Below are 25,562 nucleotides of genomic sequence, written 5' to 3' on the forward strand. Positions count from 1 at the left end.
GATGTATCGGCCGATCGGTTTGTTCGTCATGCCCATTTTATTTAATTGGATTTCGGAAAATAGAATGCTGGTTTCCTGGGCATTATGTAGGGGATACTGTTGAAAATGACAAGATCAACGAGGACCCTATTATGTCTTGTTTATGTTGAAATCAATTATAAGATTACACCACAAGTTTCGTTATCAATATTTTTATCTTTAACTAATTGGCAGAAATGAAATGATGTGAAATGCAATGAAATTAATTTATTTTGCAAATAGGCTACAAAAGAGCACTTTTCACGTCAAAATTATTATTAAATGAAATCTAGATGAGATCGACATTTTCTAACGGACTACTCTGAAAACAAATGCTGAAATAAACTCAGAGGTCATTGTCTCTTTTAAAGTCCAGACAACATTGGAATATAGAAAATGTTTGAGAACCGTGCAACCGGGTCTTTTGAGGAAAGAACCAAAGACATATGAATACTGAAAATAAACACTGACTTCAGCTTCAAAATATGCAAAACTATAAAGTAGAGTACTAGTAGAGTTGCATACGAAATCATAATTCCCACGATACACATAATTCTATCTAATTTACGTAGAGCCGCACTTTGGATGTGACTCAGTTGTGTATTTACACATATTGAGTGGGGCTCGTAGGTGGCGCTAATAATACGCACCTATTTCAAGTTCATACAATTATTATTTGTTTTGTTCGTCTGTCCGTCTGTACAGCCAATGTGCATTATCATACGTGTTGTTATTGCAATCTTTGTTTTTGTTTAATTTTTGTGGAATTTTGTTTATTCGATACGCTTTGGCTTGGTCATATCATATTGAGTTGATATTGAAATATTTTTTCTTGGTTGTTGTTTACATTACGATGATTTATTTTATGGTCATAACGAATGATTTCATTTTTGTTTTCTGTAAAACGTAGTAACGTTTTAATGTATTTTATATGTATGAAATATATCGTCTATAAGATTGGTTTTTTGATGAAAGATAAGGGAATTTATAATGACGTTTGATAGGAGAGAGTAGATAAACATATTGCAGTGATACCAAGTAACTGATGTTACTTGGTATCACTGCGTGGAAAATGTAATCTTTCCATAACTACAAGCAACAACATCCACTGAATGGGCAGTATAAGATTTTCTCATAATTTCAAACACAAATACAAACCAATGACATGGAAACTAAAGCTCATTCGTCTTGATTAACGCTAATCCGTATCTCTCGATGTTCCAATATAATCTCCACATTCCTATCGCAATGTAACCCTGGCGCGACTCCCCGAGCCGGCCATCTTGCCAAGCCTAGCTCATCAGGCAATAATCCGGATGTCACTGAACATCTATGACGTGGTTCCAGCGCGAGCGGCCATGTGCCGCGGAAGTGCAGCCAACCTTGCAGTTTATTACCAGTCGTAGATTGCATATAATGATCTTATTTATTTATGTTGCATTATTTGTAAACCGTAAAATGAGTTACAGGATATATAAGTTTTAGTTTTTGGCTATAGTATAATAAAAAAGTAGGTAAACAGTTTGTAATGTTTATAATTAACTAGCTTTTGCCAGCAGCTTTGTCCGCATTCCCATGGGATAAAAAGTAGCCTATGTGTAATTCCAGACCATAATCTACCCCTGTACGAAATTCCACAACGATTCCTTCAGCTGTTTTAACGTGATTTCGTATTTATATTATTACTAAGATTTATCATGTTAAAAACTCTCATGGGCGTTACACAATACGTTAAATTATACGTTTATAGGAATAGCCGTATTATAAAACCAGTAAATATACATACGTAAAGAAATATACCATTGCCTCAAAACCAATTTAGCAAAACCAACTGTTACCCTTACCTGTAGAAAACGTAAGACATCTCGATAAATCCACAAGATAAACAACGCAGCGTGCTTGCCAGGTACCTTCGAATGATATGATCAAAGCATGAACTAGATAAATAGGCCTTTGGAAGGTCAACGGCGATCACAATCACTCATCACGTTGATTGATCGAGGATATCGTAAGCAGTGCAGGATTTACGGCTGATACACGTCCAAATAATTAATTTAATTAACTGTACGAAGACTGATTACTAACAAATATATAATTATCATGACTTATTACTGTTATATAAGCGTTATAGAAATGGTAAACAACCTGTATTTGATTTATTCTGTGACCTCAACACCGGCTACGAAAGCGCTACGAGACTCGTAGGCCTCTCGTAGCACCGTAGTAGTTTCGTAGCAAGTCTCGTAGAGGACCTTTAGTTGTATTGTTAGTGACCGTTCGCAGTTTTTGTTTACTTTTCGGTTAATGTAGTGGAAGTCTTTTGTAAATGTTATTATACGTTTATTTCTGTAGTTATATTGGAGAAGGATTTTAATACGAAATGCTTCAAAGAGTAACACAAGCGTCGGAAGGTAGTAAGAGCGACAGCTGAACATAAGAAATTTGTTTTAATGCTTTTAAAAGTACATAGTATGTAGTTATAAACCGAAATATTTCGCATAAAAGTAACAAGTTCAAGTATAGTAAAGTATTTGGCAGTGCTCGCTGGCACGTCGTTGACAGCTTGCGCCACGCGCGGGCGCATCGGACCGCGGCGCATGCGCACCGTACCTCAGGAATTAGCTACGTGCAGGTGCAATCAGCTGATATTCACAAACTCTGCCAAAGTGATTCAGGGAAATTGAAACTTTCATATATTAGGTGTTACTTTGTATTTTAATGCTTCTAATGTGTTCTATTTCCGTATTCTGGAAGTATTATCTTGGCTTGCTGTTCAAAGTACAATATACATATTAACTTGTGCCACTTTAAATATTAAGCCTTTGACTGCCGACAGAAATTTGTAGAGGGCAAATCCTCAGCTAGCGTGGCCCACATGTAGTCTCCCATGGCGTTCAATACATTATTCTTTGGATTTATTTCGGTAATGTAAAAATAATTAGGATTCAACCAATTTTACCCTGTAATAGGTCAATTACCAGTCAAGTAGCAATGTGCAAATGTAATCAACAATTCTAAACTGATTAAGAAACATTAAGAAAGTACATACTGAAAATATTTTCAGTAAAACTTATCTGGCGTTATTGAAAAGGGAATTTATGCAACGCATAATAGCATTCACCAGCAATTACTACAAAATGAATCAACCCGCTCTTTGTTGTGGACGTCCACAAATTCAGACTACACGCTAGAACTCGTCTATCGATTAGATTTACTTTTATAAACACATAAATTTTAACGTCGTATAAATCTTAGTACGGCGGTATTTATAACCAGACGCTCACATTCCCCAGCTTGTCACCCCAATGACATCAGTTCTATTCCCACCAGTGGCACCAGTGGCACTCTGATCAGCTGTTACAGAACAGACAGGTTCAACATTCGCATCTGTCTTACATTTTATTCGGATCTATTTAATCTCTAAACTCTCTATAACTGACTCTCGATGACGTCAAACACACAAGTGCTCGTTCATAAAAAATATGGTTGATGTATTACTACGTTTATGCGGATTAACTTGTATAACTCATTTCAATTAAATTGATGAATTAGATTTACTCAAAATATTTATTTTACGTTTACTTTTTTTGTAATGTTTACATTATAATCAAGCATCGTCGAAAATCTTGAACATTCGTGTGACGCAAACATAGCAACGATAATCTCTATATACTATAGCCTCTTCCTTAATGTTAAAACAAATTTAGCCCAAAATGTACTATGTATTCCAGACACAGACGATGAAAATTAGAATAGAAACACAAGTAAAAAAGACGAAATATCTAACGATAACATAACTAACACAAGCGAAGTGAACGGAGACGAAGTGACGACAGCAACCAGTGCCAGTGTTACAGTGCAGTGCTAACAGACACACACACACACTATAAATATTGTACAGCATCAGTGTTAGTGCACACACAGACATGGAACACGACACAAACGACATTATGACCGCGGAAGCGATAGGTCAGTGAACCTTTGAGATGAACAATGATAGCATACTAGCAGTAGACAATGTAGCAGCTTCTGTAGTAGCTTATAGTAAAGAATTATGTAAATTAAATATTTGTGGAATTTCGTCTTAAATAAGTTGAATCTTAAAGCGTTAACGATAAAAATGATGATGAAAAGACTTAAACAAAAGGATATAAATAAGAATTTGTTGTAAATATTCAATGTTTTCTTGACGAAATTTCCAGAAATAGTGCAACAAAATTATAATCTCTCAGTAATTTAGTAAAATTTGCTAATAACTGTAGTTGTAGTATTATTTAGAAATACTTTAAAATCATTGTTCCTCTTGAAAACAGTAATTGGTATTAAAATATTAATTTTCTGTAGAAAATCTTTTCTAACAAAATTATCTTCTGCGCTGACCGTTCTGTTTTATACTTTCTCTTCTCCTAAAAGACTACACAAAACTAGTTTTCTACTATTAAAGTGAATAGATAAACTGACATTTTCTCTTTACAAATGGCTACGTTCTCAAAATTATACTTGAATGAACAAATATCTCAATAAATGCTTATCTGATCGTTCACATACAGAACCGATACATGATCAGAACACCAAAACATTACAGTCAATTTATCTATAAATACACTAGATACTAAAATATCCTAGAATTTGCAACTACACTAAAACATGACCGATTTTCTAACATTTGACTCTACACTAGCCACAGTCTCTCACTTGCATGAGGTGAAGCCTTAAAACTCTGCTTACTAATGGTGATGTGTCTAACTTCTACTATCTATGCCATTTTAACCTCTCCTCTCATTGTATTTACTTTTGTGGATTAATCTTATTAACCATGTATTTTACCTATGTTTGTTCATTAAGCGTCGTATTTGTTTACTAATTTTAATCGTCTTTTGGTCTTCTGACATATCGGTATTACAAGTAAATTGACGCTAAGTGAACACATTTTTGTCAAGTTGTTTGTACCTTCTTTGTTTAGCTTCTATCTGTTTCTATTTATGTTTTGGGCCATTTCGAATATGTCAATTCTCAACTCCATATTTTCTTAAAATCTAGAACTCCTTAAAACTTAAGAGATATATATTTCATTCTGATTAGCTTAACCCTTAGAGTCGTTATGTTAATTGTATAATTTCAGACGACAAATGTCTGACTCAAAACTGTAGTGTATGTAACATATAAACTTAATGTTGCCTTTACCTTCGTAAGTAATTCAGGCCCTCAACATTACTCTTGTTCCTTTAACACTTCTTCCTGCGTTTCCACTAAGTTGGTCGACCTTGATATATCGGTGTGTGACGGTGTTGTGTGCACAGCGTTCGGCGAGTGGTTGTCGCGGGAGGCGGTGCCGGCGCTGCGACCGCGCACGCTCAGCGAGGCGCGAGCCCGTGCGCGGACACTCAAGGAAACCATGGATGTAAGTATACTGTGAAAACCTTATTTGGAATGTTTATTACTAAGCGGTGGATTTATTACCAAAAATAGAAAGCGTTTTTGTGCGTTGGACCTAGTGTCGAGCCTTGGGGAACTCCAATGTTTTCGAGGAATGAAGGATGTTATATAGAATAAATTTCTTATACGAAGCTAATGAATGAAAATGTACGACATTAGACTGTTTTATGAATTAAGATGTCATCTCATATATGACAGATTGAGTAGATACTGCGCATTACAGATCGAAGCGTACCCTAAAGATGTATATTATCAATGAGCTGTGTCGTCATTAGAAACATGAATAATCAGACTGCCAGTGTCCAGGGTGCAACAGATGCCAATTCCCATGCCATTCATAAATTCTTTAGTTTTGATATCAATGCCAATTGCTCGAGAAATGCATGTTTGCTAGCGACAATGTGTGTATAATGTTAGTTCGGACGGATAAGCCAGAGACACAATTGTTTACAATTATATGCAATTGTTTTCTATCTACATTTCTTGAAGTGCCTTATTTATAGATACTGTTAATTCGCCAGGTGCATGTTTTAAAGTAATAATACGTACCATAAATTCTAGTAAATGCAGTAATATTAAAGTTGGCAAGAGTATCAAGAATATTTATTAGTATTGAAATGGTATTTGTATCAGTAAAATGTTTAATGACGCTTCAAAACACCTGTAGAGGAATTGTTTTTCTGTCTGTAGGTGTGTTCGTAGAAATATATAAATAAGTAAGCAAATATGTTGGCACCACGTGTCACACTGACTCACAAACTGTGTACTGCGTAATGTCTGTAATGTACGATAAGTTCATACAGATTCTTCTCAGCGAAGGCCAGTAAAAGTTTTTTCGGTAACCTTTTCTTTAGCTAGTTTTACTTAATTCACGGCTTTAGCTAGCTTTGTCGTAGCGCGAATTTACTTCTCTTATTCTTAAGTGTATACAGTCTTATTTAATTCAAAAATAATGTAGAAATAGTAAACTACATACATTATACTTACAAGTTATAAAGGAGCAGTTAATATTTAAGAAGATCTTAGTAATTAGTTTCATAACTGAAAGTAACAAATTATGTGCGAATAACAGGAAGTCTAAAATAGCCAGGTCAACCTATTCCAATGTCGCGATATTTTTAGTTAACCCAGACAATTCCGCGAATACTGAGCAGGAATGTCGATCACATTGAGTAATTTACATTGGCACTCATTGACTAGCCACACAGAAATAATATTTTTTATAAGGCAACTCGCTCATTATTTGATGTACTCACAGTTTTGCTAAATCTGACGACGATTCATAAAAAAAAAATCTCTTCTGAATACAATATCCTATCACATGAAATTAATGGGACCTCCGGTAACCTTACATAACGCAAGGATTGTTTCGCGTTTTCTGTGAGAAAAATACCTTCTTCACCTAATAACTTGTACAACATTTGTGGCTATTGCCCTTTCCAAACAAATGTTTCGTAACTACTACTATGGTTTACGATTCTACAATGTTTGTGTTCATTCCCATTGATGTGGTTATTGTTGCCGTGTTGTGGGTTTTTATAAACTCCACCAGATTTACGACCTACCTGTAATGTACTGTTGAGTAGTGTTTTATTATCTTCTCTGTTTTTTACTCCTCCTCATGAAATATTTTATGGTGCACTTTGAAAACTAAGATTATTAGTCTTTGTGAGCTGAGTTTCTTGGATAAGTCGTTTCTATTATGTTTCTAGTGGAGTTGCTTTAACTAAGACGCTATTAAAATGTACTTATAGTACATGGTTGGGTTGTATCTAATATTTTTTTACGTTTGAAAAAAATCAAAGTGGTCTAAGCACGGAAAATTCTTATTATCTGCTGTGACGTTTGGGAGTTAGTTATTGTTTTGCAGACATACAATTATTTATGTCAATTGGCACATTAATCTTTATTCTGCTCATAATTCTAAATACCACACGGCAATAAGAACCGTGTTTGACTGCCAAGCGCCTTACCATCTTCATAAAACATGATCTATGGCTCCGTTATTGTTAAAGCTGTAATATTTCTGCTCATAAAAACTGTTAGACAAATAGCATCAGTTCGTTCTGGCAACATTTGAATACAAAATGATCCGTCTCAGTGTCACCAAGTGTATTAATTTTGTAAATCAACCGTAGTTGACTATAAATTACGTTTTATCATCTGCAATCGTATGTCGACACGGTGACTCTGACTGCCAAAACGATCCACACAATGCAAGGAGTATTTTTAGTCGATATTCTATTTATACACGTCCGATTTAAGATCGCATCAATTATGGTAAGAAAGCAGTTACGAGTCAACAAGTGAGTCAACAAAATTATGACGTGGCGGGACCATTTGTTGCGTGTGCTGCTGTGCCAATAATATAACCCTTCTTGTAATCTAATTCCTTTATGATCGGCAGCGTACTCGTGATATCTCTGGTTGATGTTGTAAATGTCCTTAGGCCGTTTACCAACAGGTAAACTGGAAAGTTTTGTTGTTACTGTGTATAGTATAAAAATCTATTACCGTAAACACCGTCTACAAAAAAAAAAGAAAAATACCAAATGAAAACATTTTCAGTACTGAGTTACTTCCAATAGATGTCGTGGTAAATTAGAGCTTTTTAGTCATGCTCTCTAATAATTTACTTCCCCATGCAAAACTCATGCGAGTGTTAATCTTATTTAGTTTCATGACTTTCCACTAGATGGAGTAAGCAACGTTGTGATATAAATACTGCGCAAGAGTTCTCTCTGATAAACGCCATCTAACGAGCATTGTACGAAGCAACGTAAAGTCTGGATCAGACATTTGAGTCAGACATAAAACCGGTTATGAGTCTGGCAGTAATCCAAGCAATTGTATGTAGATGGCGCTGGTGTTTGTTTCAGTTTTCAGAGTATTTCAGTAAATTATTTTAATGATAATTGGCTAGCTTATTAAAAGATCTTAAGCTATAATGAAATAGAGGTCAATTACTGGGGAAGCTTTGTAGCAAATGTGTCAATCAGATCAGGTTTTACCAGATGATAATGAAATTAATGAATACTTATAAAAAATATTTCCGTCATTGTTTGCTTACTAATGCATTTAGAATAAACATCAACAGTATGTCAGAGATGGGGCAGAGCTCTGCCAATCTAAATATTTACCACCCCTGGCCGTCTAGTTGGCTGCGTCACCGCATGACGGCTCGGTCAGCCACCCCGCTGTCAAACAGCAACGGGGCAATGCCACCTTTTTAGGAAGTCCCCGCTGGGAATAATTCTAGTCATTTTATAAAGAAAATTTGGGTTCCGGTGGATGACGCTCGTGACAAATTTTCGGTTCGTGAAGCAAATCTTATTTAGATAATATATAATTAGTTCTTTTAGCCTGATTTTATAAACCTTATTACTTTATAGAAATGTATGTTCAAATGTTGTATAGACACGTATAGTCTGTTTAATATTTTGTCTCTTTAATACCTCCATCGATACTTACCTGGCGCTTTTTCATAGCAGAAAAACTAAAAAGATGGCTCTATAAATAAGAAAAGATTTTACCACAACTCCACCTTACCAGTGAAATGCCCTTGCGCACCTATCCCCCCATCCACTGCCAAAATGATGTTAAACGTCAAATATTTGACAGTTACAAGTAAGAACAATAATGATTGATACCTACCTACCCACATACACACAACGCTAATATTTTCATATATTTGACTGGATGGAGATAGTTCCTGCCACTCCCAAGGGATCTATTTTGAAGCCCAGTCTATTTGTGTGCCTACATTGTTGTGGCTGCCCCGACACTTGACAGATGTCCACGTAATTAGCTCGCCGTACTATATTTTATGTAATTGTTAGTGTTATAATGTAAGACTGTATGTAGGCGGAGTACTAACTGTAGGAGCTTTGCCTATACCCTACCTATACAGAACGACAGAAAATTTACTGGTTTAAGGGCTAGACCACGCCAATTTGTGTTGGTGATTTAATTTATTTAAGGAAACTGAAAAAAAAAATAGCCTACATTCAAAGCTCAAAATTACCCGCAATCGACAACGTACTTTCTCTGATTGCGATCTCATTCTTTGAATTTCAAAGCTGTAAGCTTCAGCTGTACATTACACATGTAATGTTGTACAATATGTATCTGCAGCATTAGTTTACTACCAATATTGATCTCGATTACTCCATAAAACGCCCGATACAAACACTGCACTCCAAGTACGCAGTATGCATGTTTACCGTCATAAACCAGAACCAGTGTTCACCAGAAACAGATGACTAAGTGTCTGGCAGCCCCACCAGACCAGACATGGGTGCGCCACACTGATCACGCATCGTAAACCAACAGACACACTACATTACCAAAAGCTATTCCTTTTAACAGACTAATCGCAGGTTCAAGCCCTATTTCCCATGATTTGTGGCCAAACTTTCATAGTTTGTTAATGTCGTGTATCAGATTGTGGCCAACAGAATGACATAAACCTACTTGTGCGGTACTTAAATGATAAATGATAAATGATAAATGATATTTATTTTGCAAATAGGTTATAAAATAACACTTTTACACGTCAATCTCTTAAATAACTAGATGAGGCCGGCATTTCCTATCTGACTACTCTGAGAAGAAATGCCGAAACAAACTCAGAGGTCATAGTCTCTTTTAAAGTCCAGACAAAATCAATTAAAGATGTCGGAGAACCGTGCAAGTTGATTCTGTAGTGGTCTTTTGAGGAAAGAACCACAGCAGTTTGAGCGGACCTGTTCAGATGGCAGCACGCATGTGTCAGTTTACAATCAGCTCAGCTGACGGCTGTTGCTGAATGATCCGACGAACAACACCAACCAAAAGAACATTTGAGTAGGCCACACAAATGCTCAAACTGTCAGAATATAATTTACTAAAAATAAAATGACTAGCAAAAGTCTCACACGGTCCTCAAACTAACAATTTTAAAAGGAAATATAAAAATATAAAAGGAAAAAAAAATATATAAAACAATGTCAAATTATGTTAATGTCAAATTGTATAAAAAATGTAACTATATGTTACAAACATGTCAGCAAGACCTGTGTGGACATTATAGCAGTTCATTCCCAAGCCTGACTATCCTCCAAGTAGTCTTTTATTTTATAAAAAGCTTTACTACAAAGTTTTTCTTTAATAATATTTTTAAATTTACCTAGGTTTAAACTTTGAATATGGCTGGGAATTATACTAATACTTATGTCTAATAATAAGTACATCTCTTCATCTAACTGGCGATCTTTCAGTAAACCACGCTATCAAACATCAGGTTTATTATATATCTGACGGTTGACATTGTGGCGACACAGTAACAAGTGACAGATGACAGATGACAGAAGTCGCACATAGACTATCAACGAGCAAATCAACGGATGACGTCATAAATATCCTGCATCGCACATACGAAGTTTACATGCGAATTAACACGGATAGAAAATCCCAACGAACAACAGTTGGGCAGAAAGCCCGCCAGGCTGATCACCTCGCCTGGTCGGAGGATCCTCCTTTTCTTAGGGAACTTTACTCTCTGTTCCCTAAAGTGGTGACCCCGACGTGATTGAAACCAACCTTCACGGAGCAGATCAGCACCGTCATCCTTATCGCCATCTCCCTTACCCATCACTTCTCCGCTGAGCGGTAATCAAGTCGCAGCCAACCAGCATCCTCGGCCTCATCAGGGACCACCACACGCTACATCGAAGATATGCAGCCTGGTTCTTCCCTACGGCCTCATCAGCGTCTAGGCACAGCACTTCTGCACACGGTCTGAGGACGTCTTCCTCCCGTCAACGCAGACGCCAGCCACTACGCACCTACCCTCGCAGCATCTATTCCCCGACTCACCGTGGGACACTGCGAGCTTCACTACTCCGACTCACTGGAGTATCACCCTGCACCGCTCACCCGACTCACTGGGCATTCAGCGGCACAGTTCCGACTCACTGGAACTAGGGACATTCTACACTGGCTCTGGCACCGCTCATCTCAAGCATCGACAGCCGTCTCAACAGGATCGACCTCCGGTCTTGGGGGGGAGTGATGTGGCGACACTCTGACAAGTGACAAGTGACAGGTGACAGATGACAGATGACAGAAGTCGCACGATATCAACGAGCAAATCAACGGATGACGTCATAAATATCCTGCATCGCACATACGAAGTTTACATGCGAATTAACACGGATAGAAAATCCCAACGAACAACAGTTGGGCAGAAAGCCCGCCAGGCTGATCACCTCGCCTGGTCGGAGGATCCTCCTTTTCTTAGGGAACTTTACTCTCTGTTCCCTAAAGTATTTTGCTAAATTAAAATAATGCAATAAGATTTTGTCATTTGCAACTGTTTCAAAAAAGCTATCAACAAAAGCATATTATTTGTCCTGTAGGTAAAGTAACAATGTTATGTACTTATATAATAAAGTCATCGATATCAATACACAATTAATTGGTGGTGTTTAATTTATTATCATTATCATGCCTCCTTACTAAAAATCATTTTATGTTTACTTGACCTTACCAATTGTTTTATACCAAGGAATAGTTTAAGTAATAATTAAATATCTCTGAGTACGGCAAAAAAAATATCTTCTTCAAAAACCAACACCTAAATAACTTAAAATAGTGCGAAATTACTTATTCAATTACACACGCAGTGGCGCTTCGTTAGTTATCTTAGATTAGACTGTTTAAAGATTCTTCCATTTTATTTTGGTATAATACCCGCACCGCATTCCGATCCGACGCGTGTATGTAACAATTCGTTCCTTATTAAACGTGTAGCCTTGACCGTCAATTTATTGTGACAATGTACGTAGGTATCTTTTCTGAATGAACGGCGGATATATATTGCGTATACAATAAAAAAGTAGACGATTATAATAAAAATAAAAGTTGTGTATCCCAAAGCCCAATTATCCCTCCACCCAATCTTCGCCATCCCCCATTCCCCAACAACCCTTGGATTCCTAACTCCCAAAAGGCCGGCAAAGAAGCGACGGGTGTGCACTGTGCATGTTCGTTTAAAATAAAAAACATCGATCTATACAATCCCATTTCAGTGGACTATTAATTGGTAAAAGTGAAACCTAAGCACTACCATCAGTGATTAATGCAATCGCTCTCGATGTTGTAATGTTGTATTTTCAACATAAGAAATCAATACATATCCGTGCATAGGGGCAAAACTCAACCACGAATGACAGCGTTTTGCTTAACAGACTTTTTCAAAACAGTTTGTCCTAAGGTAAAAATTAACTATTACAACATATTAACATCTAAAACTAGCTTCGAAGTCACACATCTACCAAAACTTTACTATAAATCGATAATAATCAATAGTCAGAGTAAACAACGGCGCCATCAAACGGCTAGTCTCATTACAGTGGTGCGGACAGTAGTTGGCAGTGTCCGCCGCCCGCCAGGGGTTCCCAGAACTCCAGCGCTGGACCACGGCCCTGAACCAGTTCCCGAACGAGAGGCGACATCTTACGTCACGCACAACTAACTAACAGCTGAACGACAATTTGTTTGTTTTGAGAAACTAAAAAACTCAGTTCAAGTAGTAAAAATAAGCGTTGTTTGGTCGAGAGCTGAAGAAATGTTGTTTACAGTAGCAAGCCTATGGTTATAATTAGAGTTGGTATTATATTTACTGGGAACTTTGCTAACATTCCGCGCTGAACACTGACTTAACGAATACAACTGTATTCGTTAGTTTACCTGGTTTTTCAGTAATTGTACGCTTGGTTATTGCCATGTTCATGAATCCCCCACGGTTGTCTTAGCATCTCCTTAATACCCGTTGGCTAGATGTCATGTGCATATAAACTTGTATGTTTGTAAACGCACCCAAGACACAGGAGAAAATCCTAATCTAGGGAAACATCAATAAAAAAAAGCATATTTAAATATCACCTGCATTAACATAATAACTTAACATGATAATAAAAAATATTCCTCCATCTAAAACGATCAAGAAAACAGATGCGAACTATAATAAATATCGCCAACCGATAGGAAAGCAGACAGTTTTGTAAAAGCTGCTGAAACAACCATGAACCCAGCAATATAATTAGGTAAACCCATGTTTCGCAAGAGTGCGGCCGTGCCAAGCAGTGTGGGGATCCACATTAATCAGCCAGTTAATCGTCGCGGCGAAATAGCCGTACAAATGAGATTGTTAACAGTTAACATTCATACTCAACGAACAATAAATAGCTTGTTAAAATGGCTATTGAACTGATATTAGTAAAATCTTACTTGTAATAAATACAGGTATGCAATATTCTAGGTTTTCACATACCTGTACCTCGTTGAGTCAATTTTTCAATCAACAGATAAAATAATAGGTATATTTTTACCAAAGGAATAATTTTGAATTAAAAACTGAAATGTTAATTTTATTCTACAGATAAGAATTATCTGTTTTTGATATTATATAATATTTGTTATCCAGGGATACAACTAACTACTGATTTACTATGCACCAAAAAAAAAACGAAAAAAAATCCGAAATTAATATCGCAACCATATATCAGTGTCGTTTTAATAAACGTCTGCAGATATAAGAGCAAACTATATATCAATCAGACCCCGAGGTGACTCGGACAATGTACTTTGTCTTATAAAAATATTGACCTGAAAACGAAGCACCAAGTTCATGAGAAGTGCTTTGCATAATAAATAAACACAGCGGGGTAACCTACAGAGTGATATTCCACCCAGAAGGCTTAGTACGAGTTTTTTTTACGTGTAACGAGAGAGCGTTCGGCGCTCTGACTGGTTAGTTCATTCGAGCCGGCCAATCAGAGCGCAAAACGCGCTCTCATTTCGATTTCTTTAAACGTAAAGCAAACTCATACTAAGGGTATAGGATACTATTCTCATCAAGTGATGCTTCAAACAAAAATAAAATTCACAACTATTTGTGTTTACGTATATATGTTTGATTTAGATGTTTGGTTAGTATCATGATTGTTTGTTTTAATTGCCAGAGATACCTGATGAAGTTCATAGACCCCACCAAATGTAAGTAATTTAAAGAGTTGAACCCTCTTTAAATTACCAAACTAAAACTAGAAAAAATATTAATTCTGTCGCAGTCGTAGCCTGGAGGCCGGTATTGTATATGCATATAGTATGTACAATAGAAACCTTTTCGGATCGAATTCAGAATTTATTAAATTTTTCTTGAAATTGGTCTTACAAAAATAATATGATAATTATAACCATGTTTACCATTTTACTTATGTATAATAAGTTAAAAATAAACTGAACACTAATTCCGACGCCATTATGCCTTTAACTGCATACCTAAATATACCACATTAACCCAGCACAGACAGAAATAAACTCTGAACATCTTTTTCAATCCTAAATCAGGAAATGCCAGCGGTTGTCAGTTTGAGAGTCTCTCATAAATTAATTTCCCTAAGAGCGCTGCACATTAACAACATTTGCACATATTTGTCACCCGGCTCCCCTTGTAACGTCAGAACTGAAATTAATGCGCTGTGATCCGAAGGGCCGCGTGAAGAATGGCGGCTCTCACAAATTTACGGGCTTGTAATTAGTTTGGAGGCTTCCCAATTCACTGCGCGCTGTTTATAAATGCATCATGTTTGTTGTTGTGAATTATGCTTTGTGTGGTTCGGGCGCATCACTTAATGGAAAGTTTGTTTGAACTCTTGCTTGGGAAGCTACTTGTACATACTCGTAAATGTCTGTTCATCTAGTGACAGTGATGAAGCTATCACGCTATCACATTTCACACTAATAGTATACATGTGAAAGTTTGTTTGTTTGGATGTTTGGATGGTTGTCCGTCAATCACACTGAAACTATTGTATGGATTTTGATGAATTTGTTATACAGACAGGGTACTTTGCTTTTTTTTCACGGGAATCCGAGCGAAGCCGCTGACTAGTTAGCTAGCCAGCTAGTTTCTAATAGGAGTTGAACTATATAGCGCTACGCTAATAGAAGACGTTAAGCCAATGTCAGTTTCGTTGCCCATCATCGTCCAATTTATGATTATTATAAATCTTTTCCTTTATGTAGTACACTGCATGTTCTTGTACTAATTATGACACTTTCCTTTTATCTCCCCAATAAGTTATGGCCCGCTCTCCGATGTACGGAGTAACAAGACGATTTCAAAGCGATAATAATTTCTAACATCAGTCAAACTCTTCGAACTGGGAGTTGGGCCAACTGTTCAAGAATATTGTGTTACTTTTGAACCTGAACTACAGCGACTCCAACAGTTATAAATAATAAAAAATCTTGGCTAAAGTCGATAGTTTTTATTTTTTACTAATCGACATCTTGACAGTTCTCTCAGCGTGGTTATACCGGCGCTCGTTTAACGTGGCTTTGTTCTGAGCGGCTCCTTGAACCAACTGGCGAGTGGGTTGCACTGCGTCTGCAGTGGCCTTTACTCGTGAGCGTAGTAGAAGTTGATTTACATTGAGAAGTCTTAGCGTATTGTGTGTACGTGGAGTAGTTGTGGACTATGCTACATGCTAGGTATTAGATACTTATCGATACTTTGTTAGTGAAAATTTATTTACGTACTTTTGCAATGAGTATCAGTTTAAATTAATATAAATACTAGGTCGTGTTGACATCCACCTTCAGTATTTTTAATTCTTGCAGTTTTGGCATGAAAAATTTAAAAAGTAGGACATATTAATTAATATTAAGTGAAACGCGTTAATATTTTCGATTGCACAATATTATACTTAGTCATTCCGTGCAGACGTGCTTTCCTTCACGTGACAAACATTACCCTCCTTTCTGGGCCGTGGGAGTCGGCTGAAAAATAAGCCTGGAGCTGATTGAACCTGTCATACGCATTCATTACCTTCTGGAATATTCTTATGAAAAAACATATTTATCTGTAAGCAAGGTACGATAAAATGTGAAATGTTTGCTACTTTCTGTACAAATCGGTCAAGTCAAACTTATATTTTTATTTCCCGCCCAAATAGGTAAATGTGTGCTCTTATTTAGTATTATTAATTCTCGTAGATACTAGACGAGCCTTCAGGCAAATCTGGAAACCCCAGCTCGTCTTTTTAATCGTACAAAGTTTTTTTAAGCTTAATCTTTATAGTGTAATATTAGTAGACGTAACGTCTTGGTAAAACACCTTTTTAAGAGGGAAAATCATCCAATGACGTCTCTCGCCATGGGCGAGGTGAGACGGATCGTAAGACTCTTACTGACTAAAACACCTCGTTCCTACTCCTGATTTTCGAGCCGGAGCCGCGGTAACCCGCTAGGTAGTCCGCAGCTCCAGGTTAAGATACTTTAAAAACTTGAATGTCGATATGGTGATGAAGTCCATTATTATGATTGTCAGATACCACGTACCTATACAATGGACAAATGAAGTAAATACCTACTGCAGACTGTAGGACATTAACTTCCACCGAGGATATTATCACACACTTAAATCCCTCAGCACAGTTATTGTGTACCATATATCCTCAGTGGAAACAGTGACACAATAGGGGTTTGTTCCCGTGTCAACAACATCGTATCGTATATATTTTGGAAAACAAAGCGAGTGTCACCGCGCCGAAATATTTAATGGTTTCACGAAGACAAGGCATTATGTGCTTTTATCGTACCGCTTACGAGACATTTCACCGTCCTTTATTTATTCATTTAATCTTTAATGTACACAATACAATAAAATAGTGGTACATAAGGCGAACTTAATGCCATAATATGGCATTCTCTACCAGTCAACCTTAGGGTTCAAAGAGAAAGTCTGCGAAAATAAGGTACGGAGAATAAAGAATAAACCTTTAATACAACAACAGAACAGGGGGGCCTCCGGTTCTCGAATCCGAAGTTTCGTTTAATCTTCGGTCGTAGGTTTTATTGATTTACTAATAGAATTACTTGAAATAACGTTTTATTTTTAATTCCATATCAAAACCTATTTATTTATCTTCATTTCATTCGTTCATTTTTGTCTACGAAAATAAAGCAATAAATAGAATTGTAGTATGCAATCTGCGAAGTTTTTTCGTTCGTTCGTTGAATTAGAGTAGGCCCCAGTTTTGGCTTCTATTACACTCTCTTCTAAATTACCGAAAGCAGGATCATACGCTCTAACTATAGTTCTCCATTCAACCTTACCTGCCAACAAATGCTACTACCAAAAAACAAATTTAAATATATTTAAAAAGCCAAATGACACTCAAAATTCTTACATTCTCTCTCTTGATGGACAAATTAATATATTTAGGTGTTAAGTGACGGTCGGCTCACATCTCTCCTCGCTGTCACATGTTTGATGCAACTCTTGTTGTTTAACTAGTGCGGCGGTAGTGCAAGCCACAGTCTGTTACTAACGTGTTTATCCTGCGGCCCCTCACCGGCTGTGTGAGCTACACTTCGTCTAAATAGAACAAATCATAATTATAATTTGTCATAATGTGAAAATGGTTGGCTTAGTAGGATAAACATTATTTTGCAAGTAAATAAACTCGGACTTTCTTAATTTATAATTTAATTTCATAAACATTTTCTAATGACTGTATATCTTCTGCCTGGATCTAACTTGCCAAAATAATGTACTATTTTATCAAATTAACCTAAATTATGCGTTAGTGCGGGAGAATAAAATGTGTTCACTGTAGAGCTATATTATGTATGTATTATTTACATAATTACATATTTATCTAAATGAGACAGCTTCATCGACCGAGTAGCTGCCAATACAAATACTGTGCACAAAGTTTCGTTAATATTAGATTAGTATTATACATAGAGCTAGGTGTAAAGCTCAGGAAATATACACAACACCTATACATATATACGTTGCCCTTCTCGGAATAAATTAGTGTTATGTGATGGTTATGTACACATAAAGACCGCACGTCCTGTAATATCCACGATGTATTGCGAACGTTTGTCCTAAATCACATTCGTAACGTGTTCAATAACCCAAACAACCGGACGGCTCTCAAATGTTATTGGAAACGCGTAACGTATCACCAATACGTTTCCCTTGCTAAACAAATACGCAGCCAATCTCAGAATGCACAATGCGTTGGTAGAATGCGCTATAATTAGCACAAAGCACCGATAAGTCTTTAAAAATAAATAAAGTGCAGTTACTTCTAGAAATAAGTACTAGAAACAACGAAATAGAAACGTTTATTTTCTAAGAATCCTTTAAATACTCGCACTAGTTTTGTGTCTGTCTGCATTTGTCCACGCAACTAGGTCTCTTTGAATCCCATCCAATAAGATAGATACACCGCGCTCCGCCCAGCGCGCGTGTCTCTTCATTTTGCTAACTCAAAACAATGTCTACTTGTGTTTAATGGGTTCTTTCATCTCCTCTTTTATTTTAATTCATTGATCAAAACGTCTCCACTGTTTTATCGATGTTCTAAATCACGATGTAATTAGGCTGTAAGATTTACTTCCATTGCTTTCTTTTTGCAGTTATCTGTGTAAATTACATGACAGATGTCATAGTTTCCCGCCCACGGCCGGGGCTTCCCTAATATACCTATACAGTGACTGCAACAAGGAAAAGGAGATACTTTATCTTTTTTAAGTTTTCTCGAAATTAGGGCACGACTGTGACGAAAATAGGTTGGTAACAAACTTTTAGTCTTTCCAAAGGCAATTAGAGAAACAAATAATTGCTTGGCATTTTGGCAAAAACCATTGTTGTCTAAAGACAATTCATTACAAACATGAACTCATAAAGTTTTCTTACAAGAATTTGTCTTTGGTCTTTGTTATGATTTTTTATGTGTTTGTCACGTAAATCTCCACTGTGTTCCATATACAAATGGCTGAAATCAGAGAAATGAGGTTTCTATCTCGATTACTTTCTGTCCAGGAGATAAAATCTAGTGCCAAAATCGAATTAATTTTTCTTTGAAGCCGGCCGTAAACCGTTTCGTGGAAGCGGTTAATGACACGTTGTCTATCACAGTTACACGGGAAAATTGTATGAGTAATAAACTTTGTAGTGGTGACGAATATTTGCCGTGGGAAAAAATATAATAACGTGTCTTCCTGGTAAACATTTTCCCTGTGTTTGTTGTTATATTAATAATGCTGATGGTATATGTTTTTAAACCGATCGAGATGGAGGACCTCTGTGGACGCCCTCTGCCCCATCTAGGGGACATAGGACTTTAAGTCAAGTCACATATATGTTTTTGATTGCTGTGTTCGTCAATAGTGCACAATCTCAACTGACCACTGCTGACTCCGAGATCTCGGGTCCGATTTCTAGTACAATGTGTTATGTCTAATTACCTAATTTAAGATTTTGAAAGTTTTCACTTATTTTATTCCCCTTACGTGTGAGCACTAAATAAAATGTTCCACATACTTTAAGCTTTTATATGATTAAAGTGATTTTGTTTTATTGCAACATTGTGAGTCAAAACAGTGAGTCAACGATGCCAATAGGCCGGCTCTGTGCCATTTCGTATTCGTGATAGCGAGATATTTTATTTAACAGCTTTCGATAAAATCCGCGAAACTATTCCACCTACAATTTTCCCGGAACTTTTACTTTTAGTAATGTAACATTCTGAAAACAACTGGAGTTTTGTTACTTGGATGTGCAAAATTATTACGAAATCTATTGGGGAAAAAGAAAATTTTCAGTTGATGTCAACATAGAGTCTAGTTTCCTGTCTAAAACACATCGTTAAGTTTTCTGTATTGGAAATTTCATGTTTTATAAATTCGTTTGATTAATTTAATCTCGTGAAGGGAAAGCACTTCTAGATTGAACTTGATACTTCCAGCAATGTCGTCTATTCTTACCTCGGGCGGCACCTGACGTCCGCCGGAAGTGGCGCGTGCGCAGGTGTCGCCTACTTCGAGCTTCTCGACGTTTCCGCTTTCTCAATGGACGCTCGAATGACTGACACTTCAGCTCGGGTTAAAATAATAGTGAACAAGTTTTAACAACAACAGTTTTAACTTTGTTTTATAAAAGTGATTGGAAATGCAAACAGAATAAAAGTGTAATTAACAATTTTACGGACTATTCTGAAACAATAAAACTGTAAAAGAAAATACGCAATTTTATTTAAATGCAGAAAGTAAAAGAAAATATTTTGGAAATGTATACCTAGTTATATTTATAGCTTAAATTCCACACAAATGTATGTATAATTAAAAACTATCCGTACTCAAGTTCTTTTCAAATCAGACATACTTAAGTCTAATTAAAACTTCTTTCACACAACGCTACCACCAAACAACTGATTCCGGCATATATCACGAAACGACAGACCGATGACAACTCTAAAGGAGAACGAATAAGGTCTCTTTGACCTTAAACGTCTGCGAGCCACCAAGGTGACCTGATCAAAGCATTCGCTACAGTATGCAACGTTTCAGGAGGCTATCAATTTAAGTTCAATCGCCTGAAATATTGCCTGTGTATCGGCTCTGGCTTTGTTCAGTTTATTGCTTCAGCGAAACGTCTGTAATGGACTTTTAAAGGGATTGTAAAGTTTTTTGTTCTGTTCTTTTATTGGATTTAAAATAAGTATTGCGTTGTTCGTGAATGTTTTTGTAGTGGTATAGAGCTAGGTTTCGGTTTACAAGTGTGATACATTTGGCTTTTTCTTTTTTAGCCGACTTCCAAAAAAATCTCAATTTGATTTGTATGTATCTATGTTAGTGGGCGATTATCTCGGGTTTAGTTTTGAAACGGGTTTCATCTTAGTATTTTTCAGCCTTGGGAGAAGGTTTTAAGTATATTATCTGACTTAAAAAAAAACGGCAAAAGAATGTTGTTGGGCGGCTCCCGTTTTGAAAAAAATATGCGGATCATCATTGTAACAGTCCGCTATAGAACTATCGATTTATATCGAATAATAACTAGAATCAACCGTTTATCTATGTTTCGCCTTGGTATGGTTTGTTTTTAATGATCTCAGAGAAGAACAGTAAAAAATAACTATAAAATTGTTTCTAAACTACTTTCCACAGTCCGAATGCAGACCGTAGAATTCCTAATAAACTACAGCCCAGAGATGAGCTTAAAAATAAATCTTTTACTCTGTATATTGACTGATGATAATTATTTACATAATATTTACTTACATTTATTTTAAATCGAATGTTGTTATTGGAACATAGATGTAACTCACACTGCACCTGACCCAATTACATACAATGTTTCTGTATTTATTCTCATAATACTGAAAATAAAATATATTCAAGGTTCCACGTCAAGAGTTAGGTCACACCACTGTAAACACTGGGCTAAGTAGTTTGTCTAACACATGGTACTGTGGGAAAGTGGGACGGGTAAAATCTTTTTAATTTTTTCGAGTGGTTTAGTTATATCTCTAGTCTATTCTATATTCTTAAGTGTGTTGTTACTTTTTATATAAATGTTACTTATATATGGAACTTAAAAAACTATTAAAAGATTTGTCCAGGAATTGGGTGCCAAATACATTTTTAAGGAGTAGTGCGGATGGTAAACAATCAGCGCCGCCCTTATAGACACCCTGAATCAGCTAAGCAGATAAATAAGAGTGCGTTGTCAGCATTTTATGGATTGGAAAATTTATATCAAATAATCAATGGCATGATCAAACACACTGAAGAGTCTAAAGAAAATGATGACAATATAAACACTAAATAAATGATGTGTATCAAGTGACCAGAGCAGAGTCACGTGTGGACTGATGGAAATATATGAATGTAATTAGGACAGACATAATTAGAGACGCGGATGTCTCATACAAGTCGGTGCGATGAAAGCTTGGCACACGATGATACAAATTATAAGACATACGCTATACTGCGCCAGCCCACTGCGTCCACTTTACCTTAAAGGGCTTGGCTAGACTATGTATTCAATTAGGTGTGTATAGCGATAAGCTCTCGCCTATTATGTAGGGTAAACTTGCTTAATTCGTACCTGCGCCTAAATCGTACCTCGTCTATATCTCGGATTGGGTAATAGTTACCAGCGCTTCTGGTGGCATAAAATGTCAATAATAGTCGGCCATATTGCCATGTGACAAATAAACACCTGTTACGTTGCTCCCGACTAAAATATTGAACAGGTAAGTTTTTTCTTACTTTTTGAGTAATTTTTTCGCATACTTCACAAGAACTGTCTTCCAAGTATACCGTTCATAAGTTGTTTAACTGTTTATTATATATTTATGCGTATATTTGTGAATATATTTCACATAGTAAAGCCGGCTTGTTCGTTGACAGTTTTTTTTGCGGCAAATTTGAAATTAATTTGATACTTGTGCCTATTTCGTACTCGCAGCAACTTCTTAAAACGTACCGGTACGATTTAGGAAAACAATTTTTAATTTCACAGTGAATATATTAACTACTTGATTATTTTTTAGTTTTTTTTAAATTTAATGGTTTCTAATTATTTTTGTTACTATTTGAGGGCAATATGAACATCATCAACATTTTAGCTCGAAATAAAAATAGAAGAAACCAAGAAGAAGACCATATCAAAGAAGCTAAATTTAAAGAAAACGAAAACACCTCAAAAAGGAAACAAGAAAAAGAAACAAGAACAAGATGAAAATGACAGTTGGTATTGCAAAATATGTCAAGAAGACGTAAAAGAAAACATGATTAAATGCAGTAATTGTGAAGTATGGGTACATGAGCTATGTGCAGGAACAACTAAAAAAACAAAATGTTATTATTGCGATGACTGTCAGGACATGTCTGACAATTAATCTAGGTACATTAAGATTAAGAAAAAGAGGAGAAGATTATTAAGATTGTGATTTTTAAGACTGTAAACCAATAGGATCTCAAAGTACGATTTAAGAATATACTAGTACGATTTAAGATGAATGGTCTTAAATCGTACTTTTTTTAAGTTTTTGAAAATTGTTTATTTCTCAGAAGTTTACTAGATTTATGTTATTTTTTGTTGAAATACTAATAGAACATTAGTGAAATTATAATTACTTAATATAAATAACTGTGTATCATTGTTCATTTCCAAAATTTTTGAGGTTCTCCTTAAGTGGTACGAATTGGGCAAGTTTACCCTACATAGGGCTGGAATAAAATCAGAACTACGTCTAATAGTTATAAATGATATTTATTTCTGCAAGTTGGTTACAAAGTAACACATTTACACGTCAATAGTTATAAGTGTATTACGTTAACAATACCTAAAGAAACGTAGTAGATCAATAAAGGTCACAGTTATTGCCCAAAATAGTGTACCTTTTCTAATAGTAAACAGTTAGCGTTGTGTCCTTTTTCATGAAGTCATGAAAAAGGTATACACGACAACAATACCTACATGTTTTTTTTTATACAACATAATATAGTCTAAAACTGAAAACTCACAGGTCAATGACCAGTAGTAGATACTTAGGTACATTATAGGTTACGTAACCACGCCTAGCAACAAGCCGTTACGTTTAACTGCGGCAGTTCCAGCGAAATACCCTTTGAAACGAGGTAAATTACCGTTACTGTAGACTGTAACCATCGCTTCCTCCTCAGTTATATCGCGGTTTAGATACGTACCGAGAAATTGACGCACTCGCATATCCTTAAAATAGTTACATCATATTACGATATAGCTTGTGGAAAAGTGCACTGAGCTGGATACTTGGTAAAATTTTCTTTACTTTTTTTTAATAATAAAATATTTATTAGTTTTATACATAATAATACAATACATAAACCCACCAACATGTTAACACAGTTTGACGGTGGGAAAATCGCTCTTAATTTTATACCTATAAATAAATAAACAAATAAAAACATTGGATAAAAATTTTAGTAATTTTAAATTAATAATACCTATTCACTTGCACTGTTAGTGGTAGTCCATTACCATAAACAAACTCATCGCTAGTACTGCGAAATTATATATTTAGTATTTTTTATCAACCAGAAAAAAAGCGACGTAAAGCTCGTATTCAGCTTACCCTAGTCCTGACAATTAGATCATCGAAGAGACACACTTAAATAAATAGCATTCGTAAATAAGAACAGTATTTTATAAAGCGTTACAGCATTTATCAAGAGCTGTTCAACGAATCTTATAATGAAAGTGGTGAACATTTACTATTTTACACTATTATATCGGAGAGGAAAAATTGCAAGCCATTAGTCAGCCGTGCCATCGGAATCTGCTGTGAAATTATATAGGATTGTCGGGCCATATGTCTAGTGTCAACATTATTTTGCGACCCCATTTGCTAAACGGTTCGGAAAATGGCCGCCCACGGTGATTGTTATGCCCTTTTTATTGTAGAAGACGTTAATAGACTTGTTCTTTGGAGAATAAAGAAAATTTAAAAATAATAAGCTTGTTTTTTACGAAATTTTAGATAGAAATCAAAATTACTCGTTACAACTTGCTTGGTGCTACTCTACCTAGAGGTGTTTGGCGGGCGAACACTATGCGTAAATAATACATAGTTTTCACCAGTTAAGATGACAATCTCATAGAGTAATTCTCATTCTCAAGAACGACTCTAAACTCTGTATTCTAAGCTTAGAATTGTTTAACCCCAACAAACAATCAAATTCGCCTCGGGAACATATGGCATTAAAATGTTAAGTACCCCAACATTAACCATCTGTATTGATTATTACACCAAATAAAAAGCGCATCGCTACATATCAGGTAAACATCTTCAAAGTGCAAACATAAATACTTTACTACACTTATTCTCTTGTAGTAAACATATACAGATTTAGCTTGTTTTGTTTCAAACCATTTGTTGCACGTCTTTTAAAAGCGTACGCATACTCCCAGTAACTGTTCGTAACAGGAAACTGGGATATTGTGCTAAATTATCAAGGTAAGGGCAACCAAACGGATCGGTTATGAAATACAGTTTGATCTATTCTGGAAATAGACTTCTATGAATGCTGGTTGGTGATTGATGACGCGGAGTGGTGTCAATGTCATCTTCATATAATCTGGTTCACAGTTATATGTATTTCAATGGTTAGATGTATGGGGTCTCGTCTCTTGAACTTCGTAAATATTGGCTCACTGGACACTGCAGTTGGGAATTGCATTAGTTTGAATTTTTTAATAAATTTTTTAATTAAAT

At 36.0% G+C, this 25,562-nt stretch overlaps 1 protein-coding gene across 5 annotated transcripts in view; it reads left to right on the forward strand.

The window, feature by feature from the left end:
• Window positions 1-25,562, forward strand: part of LOC118272581 (obscurin) — a 122,710-nt gene that overhangs the window by 2,551 nt on the left and 94,597 nt on the right. For 3 of the 5 annotated variants that reach the window (XM_050698665.1, XM_050698666.1, XM_035589238.2), the window contains exon 2: window positions 5,319-5,419. In XM_050698665.1, the coding sequence (XP_050554622.1) occupies window positions 5,414-5,419 (6 nt within the window). In that variant the 5' untranslated portion in view covers window positions 5,319-5,413. Of the gene's footprint in view, window positions 1-3,749; window positions 3,988-5,318; window positions 5,420-25,562 lie in introns of all 5 variants that reach the window. The other 2 variants (XM_035589230.2, XM_035589245.2) reach the window with 1 other exon arrangement.

The sequence above is a fragment of the Spodoptera frugiperda genome, chromosome 15 (genome assembly GCF_023101765.2).
Source record: "Spodoptera frugiperda isolate SF20-4 chromosome 15, AGI-APGP_CSIRO_Sfru_2.0, whole genome shotgun sequence".
Lineage (NCBI taxonomy): Eukaryota > Metazoa > Arthropoda > Insecta > Lepidoptera > Noctuidae > Spodoptera > Spodoptera frugiperda.